This window comes from Muntiacus reevesi, chromosome 1 (genome assembly GCF_963930625.1).
Source record: "Muntiacus reevesi chromosome 1, mMunRee1.1, whole genome shotgun sequence".
Taxonomy (NCBI): Eukaryota; Metazoa; Chordata; class Mammalia; order Artiodactyla; family Cervidae; genus Muntiacus; species Muntiacus reevesi.
Genome location: NC_089249.1, coordinates 127,358,390 through 127,377,316, shown reverse-complemented (window position 1 = coordinate 127,377,316; position 18,927 = coordinate 127,358,390). Strand labels below are relative to the sequence as shown.

The following is an 18,927-nucleotide window of genomic DNA, read 5'->3' as shown; positions in this document are numbered from 1 at the left end:
CACAGGGAGTCACCCAGTAGTATGTATATTTTAATTTCAGACTCCTAATTTATCCCTCCCCAATGCCTTTTTCCTTTGGTTACCATAAATTTGTTTTCTATATCTATTGGTCTATTTCTGTTTAGTAAATAAGTTCATTTGTGTCCTTATTTTAGATTCCACAAATAAGCAATACCATATGGTATTTGTCTTTTTCTGACTTACTTCACTTAGTGTGACAGTCTCTAGGTTCAGCCATGTTGCTGCAAATGCCATTATTTCATTCTTTTTAATGGCCAGATAATATTCCATTGTATATATGTACCACATGTTCTTTATCCACTCATCTGTCAATGGACCTTTAAGCTGCCTCCATGTCATAACTATTGTAAATAGTGCTATGAACACTATGGTACGTGTATTCTTTCAAATAACAGTGTTCTCCAAACATATGCCCAGGAGTGAGATCACTGGAGAGGATCCAGTGGAGAGGTGGAAAGTGTCACTGGAGAGGACACTTTCTTTCATTCAACTTCTCTTTCCTTTGCCTACCTCTCTAGAGTCAAGCTCTGAGGGTACAAATGCTGAGTGATGGGCTTGTTGTCAAAGAGCTGGCTGTGTAGATATTTGGGATAGTGGTAGGTTATATCTGGCCAAGAAGTAAAAAGTTGAACATCACGGTGAATTGCAACCACTTCAAAATGTTGAAAGAGCCATTAGTTCATTACGAGGATGAGCAGGGAAAGGTTAACAATAGAAAGAAGTGTTGTTGTAATGAACAAATGTGTTTTCATCAGAGTCTAGAATAAATTCTGGATAACCGTCAACCAAATTATGTGAATTTGACACTGGCATTACACCAAATTAGCAGGTTATCAATCAACAAAAAATGGAGGAAAAAAGAGAGGATGTAATCAGTGTTCATTTAAAAGAAATTTTTTGTACTAATAACTTATCAGTGTTAGGAAACATGATGAGTATTAGATAGGAGACAAGAAGTGGGAAACATAAGCGTGAGTTTATGAAAGGATGAAAAATTTAGAAAAGCATGTAAGGTTACAAGTGCTGGGTGGTGTTGGTTAGAAAAGAATGGGTTGGAAGAGGGAAATGTTACAGAACAAGTTAGTAGAAATAGGGAATGTGTTAGGTCAGTTAAATGCAACTAGAGAGTTCAACAAGACATTATGGAGAACAGATAAAGAGGAAACTGCAAAATATCGACCACCTTGTGGGGATAAGAGAGGACCCATAACTAGTTAGGGTTTGTCCAAATGAAGCAGAGGCTGTAACCAAACTGAAAACCTCTCTACAGGCGTCCCTGGATTAGATAATTATAATGAGAATACTTACATGCAAATAAAGTAGAAGGTGACTTGGGGTCAACCCATAGTCTAATTAGCTGCTTCTTCTGGGGAAGATGGAGTGAACTTTGGGAAGTGTTTGTGCCAGGTACAAAGGATTGGAAACCAGGACAGAAAACTTACAAGGACGTACTGAAAGGTTGTGGAATCTTCCTACTTAGGGAACTTCCTGAGGAACAGAGACCCAATACATCTTGCACTGATATAGTCACAGATCATGTAAATAATAAGCCTAGTGCTATGGATTTACCTCTTCTCACCCACCCTCGGTGAGAGGAGGTGAGGAAAGTGGGTTCAGTCTCTTTTCCTCTTCCCTCCTCCCAGTATTTGAAAAGGTGGGTTAGAGGACTGCTCAGCAGGACAACAGGCAGTGGCAGGGGACAAAGTGTGGGTGAACCTTGAAAACATGCTTAGTGAAAGAAAAGTCACGGAAGACTATGTATTGTATGATTCCATTTATATAAAATGTCCAAACAGGCAAGTCTATGGAGATACAAGCTCATCCCAACCTATTCTAGCCTCCCCTCTTCCTTTGAAAGTAGCTTGCACAAAGAATGTAGACAGGAGTTGAACCAATCCTCTAGTGTTTCTCAAAGTGTGGCCCAAGATGACCCACATCAAGATCATTGGGAGAACTTATTAAATATGCAGATTAGAAGGCCAGCCCAAACTCACTAAATGAGAACCTCTGGAGAGGAAGTCTGAAGAAGCTCACTACCCGACCCCTTCTGTGAGTCTCATTCCAGTCACCAGGCTTCTACTTTCTATGGACATTACCTGTGCAGTGGGACAAATCTCAGCGGTTGGCACAATTTTAGGGAATTTTGAGAGGAAGGGATAGTAGTGCCTTCATGCCCAGAAAATCAGCTCCCCCCTGCTTCCTCTGTGGCTGGCTCCTTGTCCCAGTGTATGAACAGTCTCCAAGAGGACTCTGCCCTTAGCATTTAGCACCCCGGCAAGTTGAGGTCCCAGCTTTTGCTTTCTCCACACTCGTCCCTCTTATCCCCCAAATTCTGCCCTATTCATACCCTGTCCCAAACACTCCAGAACACTCACAAGCTTCATTTTAACTAACTCAAATCTTTCCATGACCTTTAACAGTAACTTGTTTACCTCAATAGGCTCCTGGCTAGTCTTTGCTGCCGTTGTTAGGCCAGTTTTAGGTTCACCACAAAATTGGGCACTGAGCAAAGTTCTCATATGCTCCCTGGCCCAAGACGCACACAACCTCTCCCACTATCAACATCCTACGCAGAGTTCCCTGGAGGTCCTAGTAGTTAGGATTCCAGGTTTTCACTGCCATGGTCCAGGTTGAATCCTTAGTCAGGGAACAGATCCTGCAAGCCACAAGGCACAATCAGAAAAACAGCCCCCCGCCCCCCCCAAAACATCCCACACAGGAATAGCACATACATTATAACTGATGAAGCTATATCAACACATCATTACCACTCATCAGAATTTATATTATGGGCTCACTTTTCTTTGGCTGCACTGGGTCTTAGTTGCAGCATGCAAAATCTTCGTTGCAGCATGCTAACTGTTAGGTGTGGCATGCGGGATATAGTTTTCTGACCAGGGATAAAAGCTGGGCCCGTGCATTGACAGCACAGTCTTCAGCCACTGGACCACTATGGGAGTCCCAGGGTTCACTCTTGGTGTGGCATGTTCTATGGGTTTCAACAAAGGTATAGCAGTGTGGGTCCATCATCACATTATCACACAGAATAGTTGCACTACCATAGTAGTCATGTGTTCCACTGACTCATTCCTCTCTCCCCCCAACTCTCAATATTTTTACCATGTCTCCATAGTTTTGTCATTTTTCCAGTTATATTGTATGTAGCATTTTGAGATTGGCTTTTTTCATTTAGTAACATGCATTTACATTTCCTCCATGTCTTTTCATGGTTTGAGAGACCATTTCTTTGGGGCTTTAAATAATATCCCATTGTTTGGATGCACTACAGTTTATTTATCCACTCACCTAACTAAGCTCATCTCTGTTGCTTCCAATTTTTTGCAATCACGAGTAAAGCTCCTGTAACCCTGCGTGCAGGTTTTTGTGTGGACTTGTTTGCATAAGTACCAAGGAGCACAAACTGTTGGATCATATGCTAAGAATGCTTAATTTGTAAGAAATAGACAAATGGTTTTCCCAAGTGGCTGTACATTTTGCATTCCCGTCATTCTTGTGCCTCCCCACCCTCACCAGCATTTGATGATGTTTTAGACTTTGCCCATTCTAATAATAGGTGTGTAGTGGTATCTCATTTTGTTAATTAGGCATCTAGTTTTTAAAAAAACTACTCTTTTCTCCATGGTTTTGGAGTCCTGTTTTAAACTTTTGCACTGCAACTTATATTACTAAAAATGGTCTTATTTATAAACATTTCTTAAAACTAACTTTCTCTTTCTTCCTTTTAAACATAGATAAATGCAGAGGGCACACCAGAAGAAGTTTTTCTTCAACTCTGCACAGCTATTGACTCTATTTTCTGAAGGCAAAAAACGCATGTATGTTGAGAGTGGAACAGAGAAAAATATTAAAAGGTTCATCGCTTAACACAGTATGTTTCAATTTAAACCTGTGTGTCCCCCGCCTCGAAATCCTGACATTGCTGTTTGCTTCCCAGCTTGACCTGAGAGGTGTGTGGAAATCATGCATGGTGTATTTGGTATTACCCAGCCTTTTCTTCCTCAGTCAGACAGCAGTCTGCACTCACAGCACGCACTCTTTTCTGTCACCTCCGAGCTAAATCAGTATGTGAACAGCATTGCAGTGCCCGTCTGTCAGGTGTGCCTTCAGAACTAATCATTTGATTCTACTCGCCTCAGAGAGGGAGGAGTTAGTGTCCTTAACACCCCATCACATCTTCCTTCCTCTCTTCAAGATTTGTTGTTACCTAAGGCCCTTAATGTGGGGGGCAAGCTGGGGCATCTCCCGCTGCAAGCTGTTTCCTCAAAGTCTCATCCAGCTCAGAACCATAGAGATTGGGTTAGCAAGTGAACACCAACTGTTCCTAAGAAATTTGATTAAATTTCTAAAATGTTATAAGAGCTTTTTAAAATTTGAAAGTGTATAGCTTTTTCGAAAATAGCAAAATCTAGACTAGTCACCGATAACATTTCTCTATTCATTTCTGTAAAACTGTGACTTGGAATACTGTCATGGCTACTTGGAATACTGTCACATTGACTAAAAGAACAAATTGGATAAACTGTCTAACTTAGGCTCTTCTATAAAATAGTTGGTGCATCTGGGGAATTATACATTAATACCAATGACCACACAGAATTTCAAAGCATGAGGTGATTTGTTATTGCATTTACTGGACTAACGTCAACTTATGCCACCTGTGTAGTTACCAAGCAAATAAGAAATGTAATAACAAAACTGACGTGGGAGGAAGGGGCATGTCAGTACACGATGTTTTAACAGAGTTTAATGCTGTATTTGTTCCATAAAGGCCCTTTACAGAGGTTTGCAAACCTTATATCCATATGTAAAATTGTGTTTCCTCAAATCAAACCAGTGAAGTTTGGGTTCTCTTTTGTGCTACCAGCTGCCAAGTCAGAGTTTCTTATATATTCTACTGGAATAATTGCATTTAGTCACTACAAAAGACCACAGTTTCAGTTTGCATGATTTTTTTTTTTTTTTCCTTCAATGGTTGTGCAGGATTGAAGGATTCATTTCTGGGACAGAATTGTATTTTTAAAATCTTTTTTTTTTTCTTGAAATGGATATGTACAAATAAAATAAATGGAACACAGGATAACTCTTTTTCTATTTATTTGTAACTCACATCATTCTGGAAAGCATTTGAAGCCTTATTCCAAACAGAATTTCAAAGGCAAACACAGTAGTAGTTGAGATTTATGATATGCTCATATGGTTTTAATTTTGGCCATAGATCAGTTTGGAGCTATTACAGAGAGCACTCTCAGTGTATTCATGATACATGGTAATTTTCATATTTCCTTTCACTCTAGCAGTCATTCTTAAACAGAAATGTCAGTGTTTGCTAAAAAAGAAATTAAATTTCTTTGGTTACAATTACGTCTCTATTAACAAAAAGGGGCATGTTCCTACAGCTCACACAGTTGTCAAATACTTTATTACTACCCCCAAGTTGTAACACTCTCTACAGGGGAACACAAGGAGTATTTGAGCAAATTAGAGAGAGAGTTACAGGATGAAAATTATCAGTTGTGCCAGAAAACACAAAATGACTCTTTGTCGAGATTAACATTCTTTAAACACATACCACATGTTGGTAAACAGTCCATGCCCACCACAGCTTTGACAGACAGCAGGGCAGCAGACAAGCTCAGCCATGGCTCTGATGACTGCAGTTGGCTACCCTCTTAAGAAAAAAAAAATTAGCAGGGGTAAATGGCTTTGCCCCAAAGAGTATCTAGAGGTACAAATCAAGTCTCCTACAAAACTGCCAAAACAGTCTACTGATTTGAATGGCTTGACATGACATCACTAAGATTGTACAGTAGGAAAGGACCTTAGAAGTCTCTGCCCCTGGAAGAAGACCTTGTCTGTATGTATAAAATATCAAAACACAGACTCCTTTACAATGACCTGCACTCAGAGCCTCACTTGATCTGGTCTTGTAGCCTTGCTCACCCCAACAGCTACCACTCTCCTCTTGCTCATCTGGTTCAAATGACACTAGCCCTCTGTTGCCTGAACAAGCTAAGCTCTCTACTGGATCAGGACCCCTGGCTTTGCTATCCTTCTGCCTCTTCCTCCAGATTATCCACAAGGCTAAATCCCTCACCCCACTTAGGTCTCTGTTCAAACTGATTTTCTTGCTGAGGTGTTCTCTGAGTACTCCTTCTAAATGACAGACTGGTCCTAATAATTCTATCTTTTTTTTTCAAGCATTATTTTTCTTCACAGCATTTATCTCTGCCTAAAATTATATAGTATTTTTTATTTACTTGTTCACTGCAGATCTTCGGCATTAGAATATAAGCTTCAGAAAGGCAAGGCTCCATATCCTCAGTTCTACACATAGCCATCAGTATGGAGGGCTAACACTTAAATCCTCTGAACCTTGGTTTTCTCATATGTACAGTGGAGGTCACAACCATAAGCAGCCTCATAGAGGTGCTGTGAGGATTAAAGAGGTCAATAATACATGTAAATCATTTACTAGTTCCTAGTGCTCAGTAAAAGGTAGTTCTTTGTCAACATTTATTGAGTGACTCGTTTAAACAACTGAAACTAGGACCCAGAATTTCCATTCTAGTTTCTATTACATCACTCTAAAAACATGGCAGAAAATGGGGTCCCAGAGAGGACCAAAATCTCAGCCACCTAGGTGGCTGAACCTAGATCTGAACCACATCCTCTAGATAAGACAGGATGTAATAATCCTTTAGTCCTCCCAGAGCCCTGCAAAGATCTCCTGAGGCAAACCTTCTAAGGATCCCACAGACACACTCGCAGACACTCAGGCATAGGTGGTTTCTCTAACTTTCTAGAGAAAAAAATGTAACCAAAACATTGGTCCTATTACCAATAAATATTTATTGAGAATCTACTAAGAGCCAGACCGTAGGTATAAAGGTAGACACAGACGGTCTCTGTCTTAATGGAGCTAAATGTGACACCATGCTCAAAAATCCATTTAATCAGCTACTTGAACTTTAAGGGAAAAGGTTCCCCCCAGGCCACCTCAGGATCATATATAAATAGAAGCACATTGTTCATCAAGATATGAAATAAAAACTAACTTTTAGAACCTACATAGAACAATACCTGCATCATCTTGTGGAAAAACCTACTTGTTATCTGGAGACGTTCAAGTCCATTCAATGTACCTAGAATAACAGCCTTCAAATTTTGTTACCCACAGTAAGCAATATAGTAATTTATATAGCATGCCACTCTTATGTTTATAACATAGAATTTTTGCAAAGTATTTATCCTTACTACATGTCATATACTGTTTTTTTCATTTCATAAAAAAATGTTCTTTATACCCCAGTAAATTGTTGTGTCCTGCAATTTAAACAAACAAGAAAAGGAGAGAAAAATGGACATGACATACTATTATGCTGAGAGGTACCAAACATGCAGGGAAAACAAACTGTACCTGAGGCAGGAGACCCAAGCCTTTAGTCCCAGCTTTGCCTAAAGCCTCATGACCACATGTGTGCTGTGAAATTAGAAAATGTAAATTATGTTTGTTTCCTTAATTCATCACAGGGCAGGCTGGGTGCTTTTTCCTCATCCACAGATGTGCTTCTCTATTCTGAGCTATAAACCTGGATGTTTCCTCAGATTTATATTCTAGGGTGCACAGCACACCAGAATAAGACAGAAAAGCAACTCCTGCGCACCTTCACCTCCAATACCTCGGCGACCCCTGACAAAGGGAATGTTCTTGTGCAGGAAATAGGGTAGTGAGGCAGACGCTGACCTGGGAGCAATCTGTCTGGGTTAAAATCTAAGCATCACCATGTTACTAACCATATTGACCTTGGGCAAGTTACTTAACCTCTCTGGCTGGATTTCCTGATATGAAAACAGGATAATAAATGAACCTGCCTCATAAAATTATAAGAATTAAATCTGTTACTATACGTTTGCTTGGCACATAGCAAGCACTCTATCAGTGTTTGCTATTATTCTTAGCGCGTTATCACACCGAACAAAATTCCCACTGCCTAAACCTGAAAGCAGTGGTTTAGGTGTCCTTAAAAGTTCTTAAAGGAGATCAACCCTGAATATTCACTGGAAGGACTGATGCTGAAGCCAAAGCTCCAGTATCCTGATCATCTGATGCGAACAGATAACACACTGGAAAAGTCCCTAATGCTGGGAAAGACTGAGGGCAGAAGGAGAAGAGGTTATCAGAGGATGAGATGGCTGGACAGCATCATCGATGCAATGAACATGACCTTGGGCAAACTCCAGGAGATGGTGAGGGACAGGGAAGTCTGGCATGCTGCACTCCATGGAGTCACAAAGAGTCGGACACGACTGGGCGACTGAACAACAACAAAAGTTCCTTCAGTTCTTAGCAAATAACTTGAGTATAATATTTCAGAAAATACAACAGACCTATTGAATACTACTGAATAAGTGATGCTTTAACAAGTAGGACTATGTTTGCCTCAACGCCAATGCTTCCATGTAGGAGATGGAAGGCCTACTTGCAAATGACAACGCTGCCCATTCCTAAAGTCTTCAAATTAATACAACAATACACATTACCACTAACTATTGCCCTTTTAAAGTCATGAGGACTATTTGCTTGGAGCTGAGAAATGCAAAATAAACACATCTTTGCTTAGGCAGAAAAGAAACCTCTTTGTCACTCAAAATTTTCAAAAATCTTTTGCCCTTAAAAAAAATTTTAAGTGGATTTATTCTATCCTGTTTATAATAACAATTGCTATCACTCTTGCAAAGCATACATCATAGTTTATGGGATATTTGAATGGCTCTGAATGGTTCTTCAAAATTGACTGGTATTATTCCTATACAAACATAGAGGTTACAGAAGTTACCTTCAGTGCTACCTACTATCTTACTACAAGTTGAAGGTAGAGCTTCTGGAATATTCACTTGCAGTTTTAGAGCCAAATGCCCAAACTGCTGATCTCTCTCTTCTTCTCCCAACTAATAATTTCAGGGCATAAAGTTTAGCTCAAGTCAATTTCCCTTTCTTCTGATGTGATATATTTTACCAAAATCATCAGTATACTTTAATCAATATATTACTTTTAAAATTCTCATATTTCTATAGTTAAAATTATATTACTTTTCTCAATTAAAAAATTTCAGGGTATAATTTCAGCACACTACAATGTATTGAACAGGACTGGTAAATAATGTCCCCTTGATTTAAAACTGGAAAAAACCGGAGACTAAAAACTGTGTCAGTATACTTAATCTTAGAATATTTACATTTTCCATTAGTCAATAATAATTCCCAGAGAATTACACTGATTTTCAAAAACTACTTATTTAACACATGGGGAGACTCAAAAAGAATGAGTAAGAATTTTCAACATTAAGTTTAGTTTTCACATCTGGACATTAATTATTGCCTTTTTTCTTTAACCATGGTATGCATTCTTTTTTTAAACCTTTAGTGTTTCAGCAAACACATTGAGTGAATACATTACCATCTTTTACAGAGTTTCTCAAGTTTACTCTTTTCCATCATATAGTCCATATTCTTCTTAAAGGATAGGTAAAGGAAAAAAAAAAACCCTTAAAAATTTTTTTCTTTTAACACTCATTAAAAAAAAAAAAAATCCAAAATCTAACCAAAGGAAGTCACAACAAGCATTCTATAATATAAACAGACAGTATCCACATAGTTTATTTCTCACAGTTCTCCTGACAAATGAACATTATTCAAGAACATACTGTATACACAGATAAGAAGAAACATACAAAATGTTTTAAATGATGCACAACAAAATCCAGCAGTATAAAAGAATGCATGTGAACTCTTGCTCACTGCACAGACTAAATTTAATCACTTGTTTAAATAGTAATAAAAATACAATCTTTTATGGATCTTGTGCAGACTACAAAAGAGGGAAATTATTATCATATATATGATTTTTATATTAGGCAGTTTTCTTCAATGAGTTGCACTGACAACTCCAAATACAGAGGCAGAAGGCTGTGTATTTTAAAGAAATTAATATTGTGAATTAGAGACTTTACACAGTTACTACCACTGGCACTTCTCACCATAGTTTGTACACATCACATGATCATCTTATATAACGTTACATTTAAAAAATATATCTGAGTGACAACTTTATAACATTCACACACCATGAGCTGGTTAAGGAAGCAATGCCACAGCTGCCTCCTGTAGTGCTTCACTGTTGGTAATCAGGACAGTTCATTCTGGTTAAAAGAAATTAGACATCAATGTGGTTAAGCAGCTCCAATTTACTAAAGGCCATCGGGGCCACCACTGGGACAGTGAGTTCTTTTAAAGTGTATATATCCTAGATGCAAACACCATCATTGGTTAAAACTTTGTCTAAAGAAGTCAGTTTCTGTGCTGGAAACTATTTTCACAAAACTGAAAGCTACTAAACTGTTTTAATATAAATACTTTGTCTTCTCATTAGCATATTTATGACCAAGTCTTTGAAACCTTTGGAATTTACTCTCTTTAATATGTGCTCTCGTTTCCATTTCCCCCATTTACGATCACCACCTAAAAGGCTTTCAGGTGGTGGTGAGAATTTCACCAGGGAAACCCTTCGCTCACCAGGAATGTTCAGCTGCTGAACAGTGATCTAGAGCCACAACGGTGCAGAGCTGGACTTGACGAGAACACTCAGGAAGCTGTCATGCTGTGAGTGTCATTTCAGGGAAAGCAGAGAATCTTTCCAAACTGTGCACATAATTCACAATGATACCATTGCTATGTGTTGAAGAGGACTAGTGTATGATGTTCTCTTCCATGTCATCTGTTTGCTGGAAAGTAGTTTGGGTCAAGGTAATTATAACTGGTGCCCTGGGACACACAGTAGTCTCTGTCTAAGAACGTCTCTGACCGATAAACAGGTTCTAGTTGGTGATCTTCCTTGTGAATGTCTGTTTCATGAAGGCTGCAATGAAAACACACACAAACACATCATTACATGGCACTGCTTGCATTTTGCTGGAGATATTCTCAAATTTTCTCATGGCTCTTACTGTTTAAATCCATTAACCAAAATCTCTAATGGAAAGTTACTTGAGATGTGGTATGGTAACAGCAAAGTTTAGTGCATTAAATGTGGTGGTTTTCTAAGTAGTTTAAGAAATCAAACTCACTAGTAGCTGAGAAGCTCTTGTCAAAATGTAAGACCTACGCAGAAGGAAACACTTACCAGTCTGAACAAGAATCACAGAAATCCAAAGACATTTCCGGAGGACAATCCTGGCAATGCCACCGAACACCCTGGATAGGTTCTATGCCACAGTTATCACACTAATAAAGATTCAGAGAGAAAAAATATTAAGCTAAAATCATCTGCAAACCTGGGCATTTTATTATTAGTAGTTATTTACTTGAAAGGTACCTCAGACCAGTATACAATGACTGTAATTGAGAAGCACTGAAGTAATACCATAGTTAAACTATCCAAATATGCTACAGAACTATTTAAAACAGGTTACCATAACTAACATAAATCCAAGTGAACACAAAATCTGCTCTGAACTTTTGTCTTTCTCAGTTACTTTCCAAAGCCAAGAAGGCTCCTAATAACCAATGCCCACCAAGAAGAAAAGGCAGATTTAGCTCTTTCTCAAGTTGTGACATTGTGGAAGCCAAGGTGTGTTCTGTGGAACTTAGAAATCAAAGTAAATGTCATTTCTAGTTTCTCTTATCATCAGGCTAACTAGAGTGGCCGACACACTGGCAAACTAGCCACAGCTGGGTTTTGCAACAGAATTATGAGAAGTAGAGACAGTTTCCTCCTGAAAAGACAGAATTGTCAATTAGGAAAATCTCTAAAGGGAGAAGCAGGACCACTGAAAGAGCAAGAGAAGAAAATCACTTAATACAGTCTGGCTAATGGTCACTCTAGAGGATCTTGTTTTAGATTTATCAGTCACAGCATGCATCAGTATTTTTATGTATACCACTACCAGTGAATCTGTAGTTCATGGCCTCAATTTTACTTCCTCTAATCCCACCAAGTATAATCAATTCTAACACTTATGGTGTTCTCAAACCTGTTAATCCTTCTATTTCCACACCCATTAGTCAAGTTCAGGACATTCTCATCTTTTGTCTAACCAGGAGAATCTCCCAACCAGTCTCTGTTGTTAGCCTTTCTTCCTCTTCATTCTCCATATTAAGGCCAGAGTGATCTTTTTCCCCCTCTACTTTTTTTCTTCCTCCCCGTTACATAAAAAAGCATACAAGAATAAATTATTATTTAAAGATTTTAACAATACTATAGTCAGAGATTGAGTTACCCTCTGTAAACCCACTGCCTTCCTAAGAGTTATATATTTTAAGAAAATAGAATGATCTTTCCCAAATGTAAATTTCATAATTCTTCAAAGGTCCTCCAACACTTAAGGAGAAAATTTGGCAAAATTTCCAAGGCAACTGAATAGCCTCATACTACTCTCCAGTATGTACTCTAGTCATACTCAACTATTTCACTCATTTAACTTCTCTAAATTACTTATGAGATGAAAACAGAGTAAGGGAAGGGAGTCTGCTTATCACTGAATCCCCTAGCACTTAGCAAATTGTCCGGAATATAATGGATTCGGGTCAAAATTTTGTGGAATGAATAAATGTATTTCTACTAGACTCACAAAAAACAGCAGAGATAACTGAATCTGAAAGGGGAAAATAAGTTTCTGATCCATGAACAATAATAACAACCAAAGAAATAGCTCTATAGGTGAATGGATGGATAAAGAAAATGGTGTTCTCTGTCTTCCTCTACACACACACACACACACACACACACAGAGGAATATTATTCGGCCGTAAAACAAAGAAATCTGTCAAAGCCATTTGTGACAACATGAATAAAACCTAAGGACATGACGCTAAATGAATTAAGTCAGACACAGAAAGACAAATGCTGTATGATCTCACTTAAATGGAGAATGAGAAAAGTTGAATTCAAAGCAGCAGAGAGAGTGGAGGTTGCTGAGGGCGGGCAGGGGCTGCAGGGCCTGGGGCAGGAGGCAGAGTACGTGTGTCACTGGTCAAAGGGGATAAACTTGCGGTTATGAGTAAGTCCTGCAGATCTAAAGTCCAGCACGGTGTGTGTGTGTCTGTGTGCGTGCACAGGCGCGCTCAGTTGTGTCCAACTCTCTGTGACCCTATGGACTGTAGCCTGCCAGGTTCCTTTGTCCATGACGTTTGTTAGGCAAGAATACTGGTGTGGGTTGTATAATTATAAACTGCTAAGTATACAGAGGAAAAGGGTGTTATGTGAATTTATAATGGAGGGACTAATACGTGTGTGCTCAGTTGTATCCAACTCTGCGACCTTATAGACTGCAGCCCACCAGGCCTCTTTTCATGGAATTTTCCAGGCAAGAACACTGGAATGAATTGCCAAGCGATCTTCCTTACCCAGGGATCAAACCCACATTTCCTGCATTGCAGGGGATTCTTTACCACTGAGTCGTTGGGGAAGCCTTTACAGTATGATATATATAGTTAATAATACTGCATTGAATACCTGAAATTTGCTATGAGAGCATATGTTAAGTGTTCTGTCTCAAAAAAAACAAGATAACTTTGTGAGGTGAACTTTTTTTATATCTTAAACTTTTTTTACACCTTAAAATAGATACAATTTTTATTTGTCAGTTATATCAGTAAATTTGGGAATAGCTAGAGAAAAATTTTGCCTCTCATTTACTACCTCAAAGTTGCCTACAGCCATACCACCCTGAATGCACCTGAAAGTGTTAAGTCACTCAGTCATGTCTGGCTCTTTGCAACCCCATGGATTAGGTTGCCATTCCCTCCTCCAGGGAATCTTCCCAACCCAGGAATCAAACCTGGGTCTCTGGCACTGTAAGGCAGATTGTTTATCATCTGAGCCACCAGAGAACACACCTGATCTCATCTCATATATTACCTCAAAGTATACCTGTATATTTTTCTTCTTTCTACTGAATCATAAATCTCGTGACACCGGTAACTGACACACTACTCTGTATAAACAAACAAACAAAAGCTAAACTTACTTTTATCTGTGTGCTTGAAAGTTGTGGAGTTGAAAGCTCTGAAAACCACCTTAAATATCTCTTATCACCCTTCAAAAATTAAATGAATAGAAAAATTAAGTAGAATTTACCTTGAATCCTACATGCTGCACAAATCCACTTTCAGCTTGCATTTGCTGAAGTTTTTGTTTTTTTAACTTTTTAAACTGTAATAGTTCCTTATATTCAGGTAAATTCCTATACATGACAGGAATACTTTCTTCATCCTATTGAGAAAACAAAAAACACTGATAAAGAATATTTTTCTATTGACAAGATGCTTTTCACATTTAAAGAGACCCTCAACCTTTTAGGGCTCATAGGAAATCAGTGCTTGTACAGCAATATTTTAGACTAATACTTCTGGAGGGCTTCTTAATGCAACAGTAATACTAAACTTCAGTAGGTAGCTTCATAATGCAAGTACCAGGGAACAAGGCATGACTCCCACCTCTGCCATACCATAGACTAATGCAAACTCAACCCCTTCCCAACAAGTTCATGGAGACTGAAAGACTCCTTATAATCTACTTCTTCCTGAGCTGCAGGAAGCTCCTCTCACCAATCTAACAAATTTTTATGCTTCCTCAGGTAAATACAAAATTTTCTTAAAACAGGCAAAACAATCTCTACTCTGCCTCTGCTTAGTACTCCAATGATCAAAACAGTACATGTCTCTTAAATGGATGAACTTAAGTTACAAAGATGATTATATAGAGCTGAGTATAAAGAATAGTAAAAACTACACAAATATATGAAGTTGAAGCTGACAGATGAAACACTAACTGCTTGCTATTCTTCCAATTTATTTGTGCTCTGCCACCCAGTATCTATTTCTTTCCTTTGCTACCTCATGACTGATCCCATGGTCACTGATTTCCACAATCCTCCTAAAAAACACCTCCAATTCATTAATCCCATCTTCCATCAATTTCCAATTCTGGACCAGACAACCCCTGTACCTCCCATTCCTCCTGCTTCTCATGTTAAATATTATTAGTACTATGTTTATATTTTATCAAGGGAAATGATGTTTATAGAAAGTACAGCATTTGCCCAATTTTTCAATATTGGCTAAGATGGTAAGTTTTATGTTATGGGTATTTACCACAATTAAAAACAAAAATTCCAAATGCTTTAGTCATTAAAAAAGAAAAATCTAAAAAAAAGAAAGAAAAATCTTGCCATCTGCAGCATGAAGGATGGACTTGAGGGCAATTAAGTGAAATAAGTCACTTATTTGGAGAAAGACAGATACATGATTTCACTCATGCAGAATACTAAAAAATAAACACATAAACAAAACCAAAAACACACTCAAATATAGAGAACAGATTGGGAAGAGTGGCAAGGGTGGGAAAAATGGGTAGAGGGGGTCAAATGTATGCTGACAGATGGGAACTGGATTACTGGTGGTAAGCACGCTATAATATACGTTAGTTAAAATGCTGTAGACATGAAACATACAATGTTGGGATCGGGATGGGGAATACATGTAAATCCATGGCTGATTCATGTCGACGTATGGCAAAAACCACTACAATATTGTAAAGTAATTAGCCTCCAACTAATAAAAATAAACGGAAAACATACAATGTTATAAACCAAATGAATATTTTTTTAAATGTTACCTTAAAACAAATATTTTTTTCTAAATGTTCACCCACAAACAGATTTCCTAGTTATAATCATTTTAAAGTTACTTAAAGGAGAAATACTATGACTAATTTTAAGGGAAGCTAAAACAGTATACCAATTCTCCCTCTAACTCTGCTTTTCTGAAAAGAGAAACTGAAATCTATAAATTTTACAGTAGAGGGTTCATAAATATACATTTAAATAGCTATATTAAAGTATTCAAATGGTGTGAACTGGTAATCATTTAAAAATAAAATCAAACAAAACTTAAATCAAATTCAACCACCTATATTCCATTTTAGCAAATTTCTAAAAACGTATTTCTCTTAAACATCCCACCATCACTCCTCACCTAGTCAAATTTTACTCTTCCTTTAATGACGAACTTGATATCACTTCTTTGGGTCTTCCTCTTAAAATTCTCAATTTAAATCAAGTCCCTCTAAAATAACTATAATCACACCTATTTTTGAAATACTTTTGTTCATAACTATGCAAGCTGATTTCTAGCAGAGACTGTTATGTATTACATATAAGTGAATAGTTCTCAACTGAGTAATTATAATATTCACAAAATACAAAATTACACATAAATGTCATATCCTAAGACACAGCAGATAGTAGCTGTTTTTCAAAAGACAATTTAAAAAGCAAAAAAATTGAGAATATAAATACAAGGCAATCTTTATGTCCTTTAAGTAAGGAATCAGAATCATGTTACTTACTAAGAATTTTAGCATAGTAAAGTAAAAAAAATATTAACAGCAATAAAAAGGAATCTCTATGAATTAATGGAAAGTAAAACGAAAAGAATTAACCTAAATTAGCATCCAACGGATGACAACACAAAGAGGAATTAGTCCTAGAATATTTAAAAAGTGTGATTTGACATTATTTCTATAGTGGGATATATCCTAAGGCAAAAAAAGTGCCACCCGAAAAACCTATTTTCAGTATCATATTGTTGATGGTGGTACTGGTATTAAATTCTGTGACCACTGTGACCAGTGTGAGACAAAGTGAGCATTATGCTGATATCACTAACAACTGGGATTTTCAGTATGGAAAAAAAATGATACATATTAAAGATCAATACAGGTGAGTAAAATTCTCATAAGCCCTAAGTTGAATTTGAAATAAAAATATGAATTTATTATATCTTTTCATTTGAACAAATATATAACATTTCTCAGTTCTGTCCAGTGTATAGGCTTAAGTACAAGGATCAACCCAAAAGCAAGTAACATCATAGATTAGAATGTGTGCTTTGTTGCTATGTAATGTCCAATTCTTTATGACCCCGTGGACTGTAACCTGCCAGTCTCCTCTGTCCAGGGGATTTCCAGGCAAGAATCCTGAGGTGGGTTGCCATTTCCTTCTCCAGGAGATCTTCCCAACCCAGAGATTGAACCCGAGTCTCCTGCATTGCAGGCAGATTCTTTACCACTGAGCCACTAAGGAAATCCATAGACTTTTATTCCATTTTATTGGGATAGAGCCTCCAAATACCTTTCTCAATATAAGAAAGCAGAACTAATTTTAGCTCTGAAGCAGGAAATATACAAGATAAGCCTTTAATTTTCTTGTTCCGGCAGACAGTAAGAAGGCTATAAAAGACAACTAGAATCTTGTCAAATAATCTCAAAATCCAACTTGAATAGGTTACAACCAACCAATGGGCCAACTTGTACACTAATGTCAATGCACTGAATTTGTCAATGCACGTAAATATAAGTCCAACAACTCATAAGAATACAAAAATTTTAAAACCTTATTAGTCATTTTGGAGGCTATTAGAGACCAAACTCATTATTTTAAAAACAAGAAAATAAAGGGGATGATCAAGCAGTTATGCTGCCTTTTTTATATGTACATTAAGATAATCAAATAGTTGATGGCAGGGTTACTTTACAGAATATTCTATCAAATAAATGAACAAAGAAATTTATTATTTTGTAACATCTAATGAGTTAATGGGTCAAAGCAACAATCAATGGCTGCTATGTCAAAAGAAAGAAACAATCAGACTGATGAAAGTATACATGAAGCAGTCCTGCCCACCCTAACAAACAAAAAACAAATCTGAATCTGATTGATTATCTAGATCTATCAAAGTATAGGAGATTCAGAGAACAGAGGAATAGGTTACATGACACCAAGGAGATGCAAACAACAAAAGCCACACTGTGGTAAATTCTCTTAAGACAAATAGCCCAGGTTTTCAACAAAACAAGTATGGGGGGAGGGAAGAGGTCTTTTGCAAATTATAATTGGGAAAATGTAAACTGTGTATCTGATTATATAAAGGATTACTTTTTAATAAACATGATAATGACATTTCATAATGTCTGGAACTTGCTCCAAAATAATCCCAGAAAGAAAACTGGGGTGGGTAGGAAGTATAGATAAAAATAAGATTGCTACAAATTGATAACCATTAAAACTGTATAATGGGTGCATGTGGGTTTATTTTTGTATTAGCTTGAAAGTTTCTTCTTAAGAACATTTTTAAAGCCCAATGTAAAACAAGTTTGACTAGTTAATTTAAAAGAAAAGAAAGCAACATTCTCTGAAGAAAAGGAATAAATAGGAAATCCTGGTGCTCCCATTCTGCATCCTGATTTGTATAATGTAAAGACAGATGAAGGATATAGATTCGGTATAGATAACTTACTGATGCCTCCTCAACAGCAGTGTTCATATGGCTATGAAAACAGGATCGGTCATCATCTTCATCCATATACACTGGTGGTTCATGGGAAGTCATGAAAGTGGAAGGTTTAAAGAGATGCTTATTAAGGGGGTGTTGTCGTCTGCTTGTTGAAGACTAAGTGAGAAAACAAATTTTTAATTGGGATAGTGGACAATCATTAAAAGAATCAAAAATATAAATGCTACTTCCTCCAAAACTGTCTAATCAAAAAGATTACACCTCTATGCTTCAGCATACTTTTATGTGATTGTTTTTTCTGTTACCTGGATTTTTAAAAGCACAACAAGCCTTAAATAAAAACAAACCAAAACAACAATTAGAAATATAGGGGGAATACCCACACGGAGTATCCTGGACCACATGCTTGCTATGAAGCTTGTATTTGTGTCACCAACATTTTTCACACTCTTGGCATTCACATGCTGAACTTTTAACGTCATCTTATAGATGATCAAGGAGGATGAAGTTAGCCAAAGCCAGATACAAAACTA

The 18,927-nt window shown here is 37.4% G+C and overlaps 2 protein-coding genes across 7 annotated transcripts in view; one reads left to right on the top strand and one right to left on the bottom strand.

Moving 5' to 3' along the window:
• The window catches only part of AK5 (adenylate kinase 5), a 258,098-nt gene extending 252,759 nt beyond the window's left edge, over positions 1–5,339 (top strand). For both annotated transcript variants that reach the window (XM_065910763.1, XM_065910756.1), the window contains exon 14: positions 3,774–5,339. In XM_065910763.1, coding sequence (XP_065766835.1) covers positions 3,774–3,842 — 69 coding nt within the window. In that variant the 3' untranslated portion in view covers positions 3,843–5,339. The remainder of the gene's footprint in view (positions 1–3,773) is intronic.
• A 4,327-nt stretch (positions 5,340–9,666) lies between these two features.
• ZZZ3 (zinc finger ZZ-type containing 3) overlaps positions 9,667–18,927 on the bottom strand; it is a 118,178-nt gene continuing 108,917 nt past the window's right edge. For all 5 annotated transcript variants that reach the window (XM_065910717.1, XM_065910747.1, XM_065910732.1 and 2 more), the window contains 4 exons: positions 18,398–18,550; positions 14,178–14,312; positions 11,223–11,323; positions 9,667–10,958 (listed from right to left, as the gene is read on the bottom strand). In XM_065910717.1, the coding sequence (XP_065766789.1) occupies positions 10,814–10,958; positions 11,223–11,323; positions 14,178–14,312; positions 18,398–18,550 (534 nt within the window). In that variant the 3' untranslated portion in view covers positions 9,667–10,813. The remainder of the gene's footprint in view (positions 10,959–11,222; positions 11,324–14,177; positions 14,313–18,397; positions 18,551–18,927) is intronic.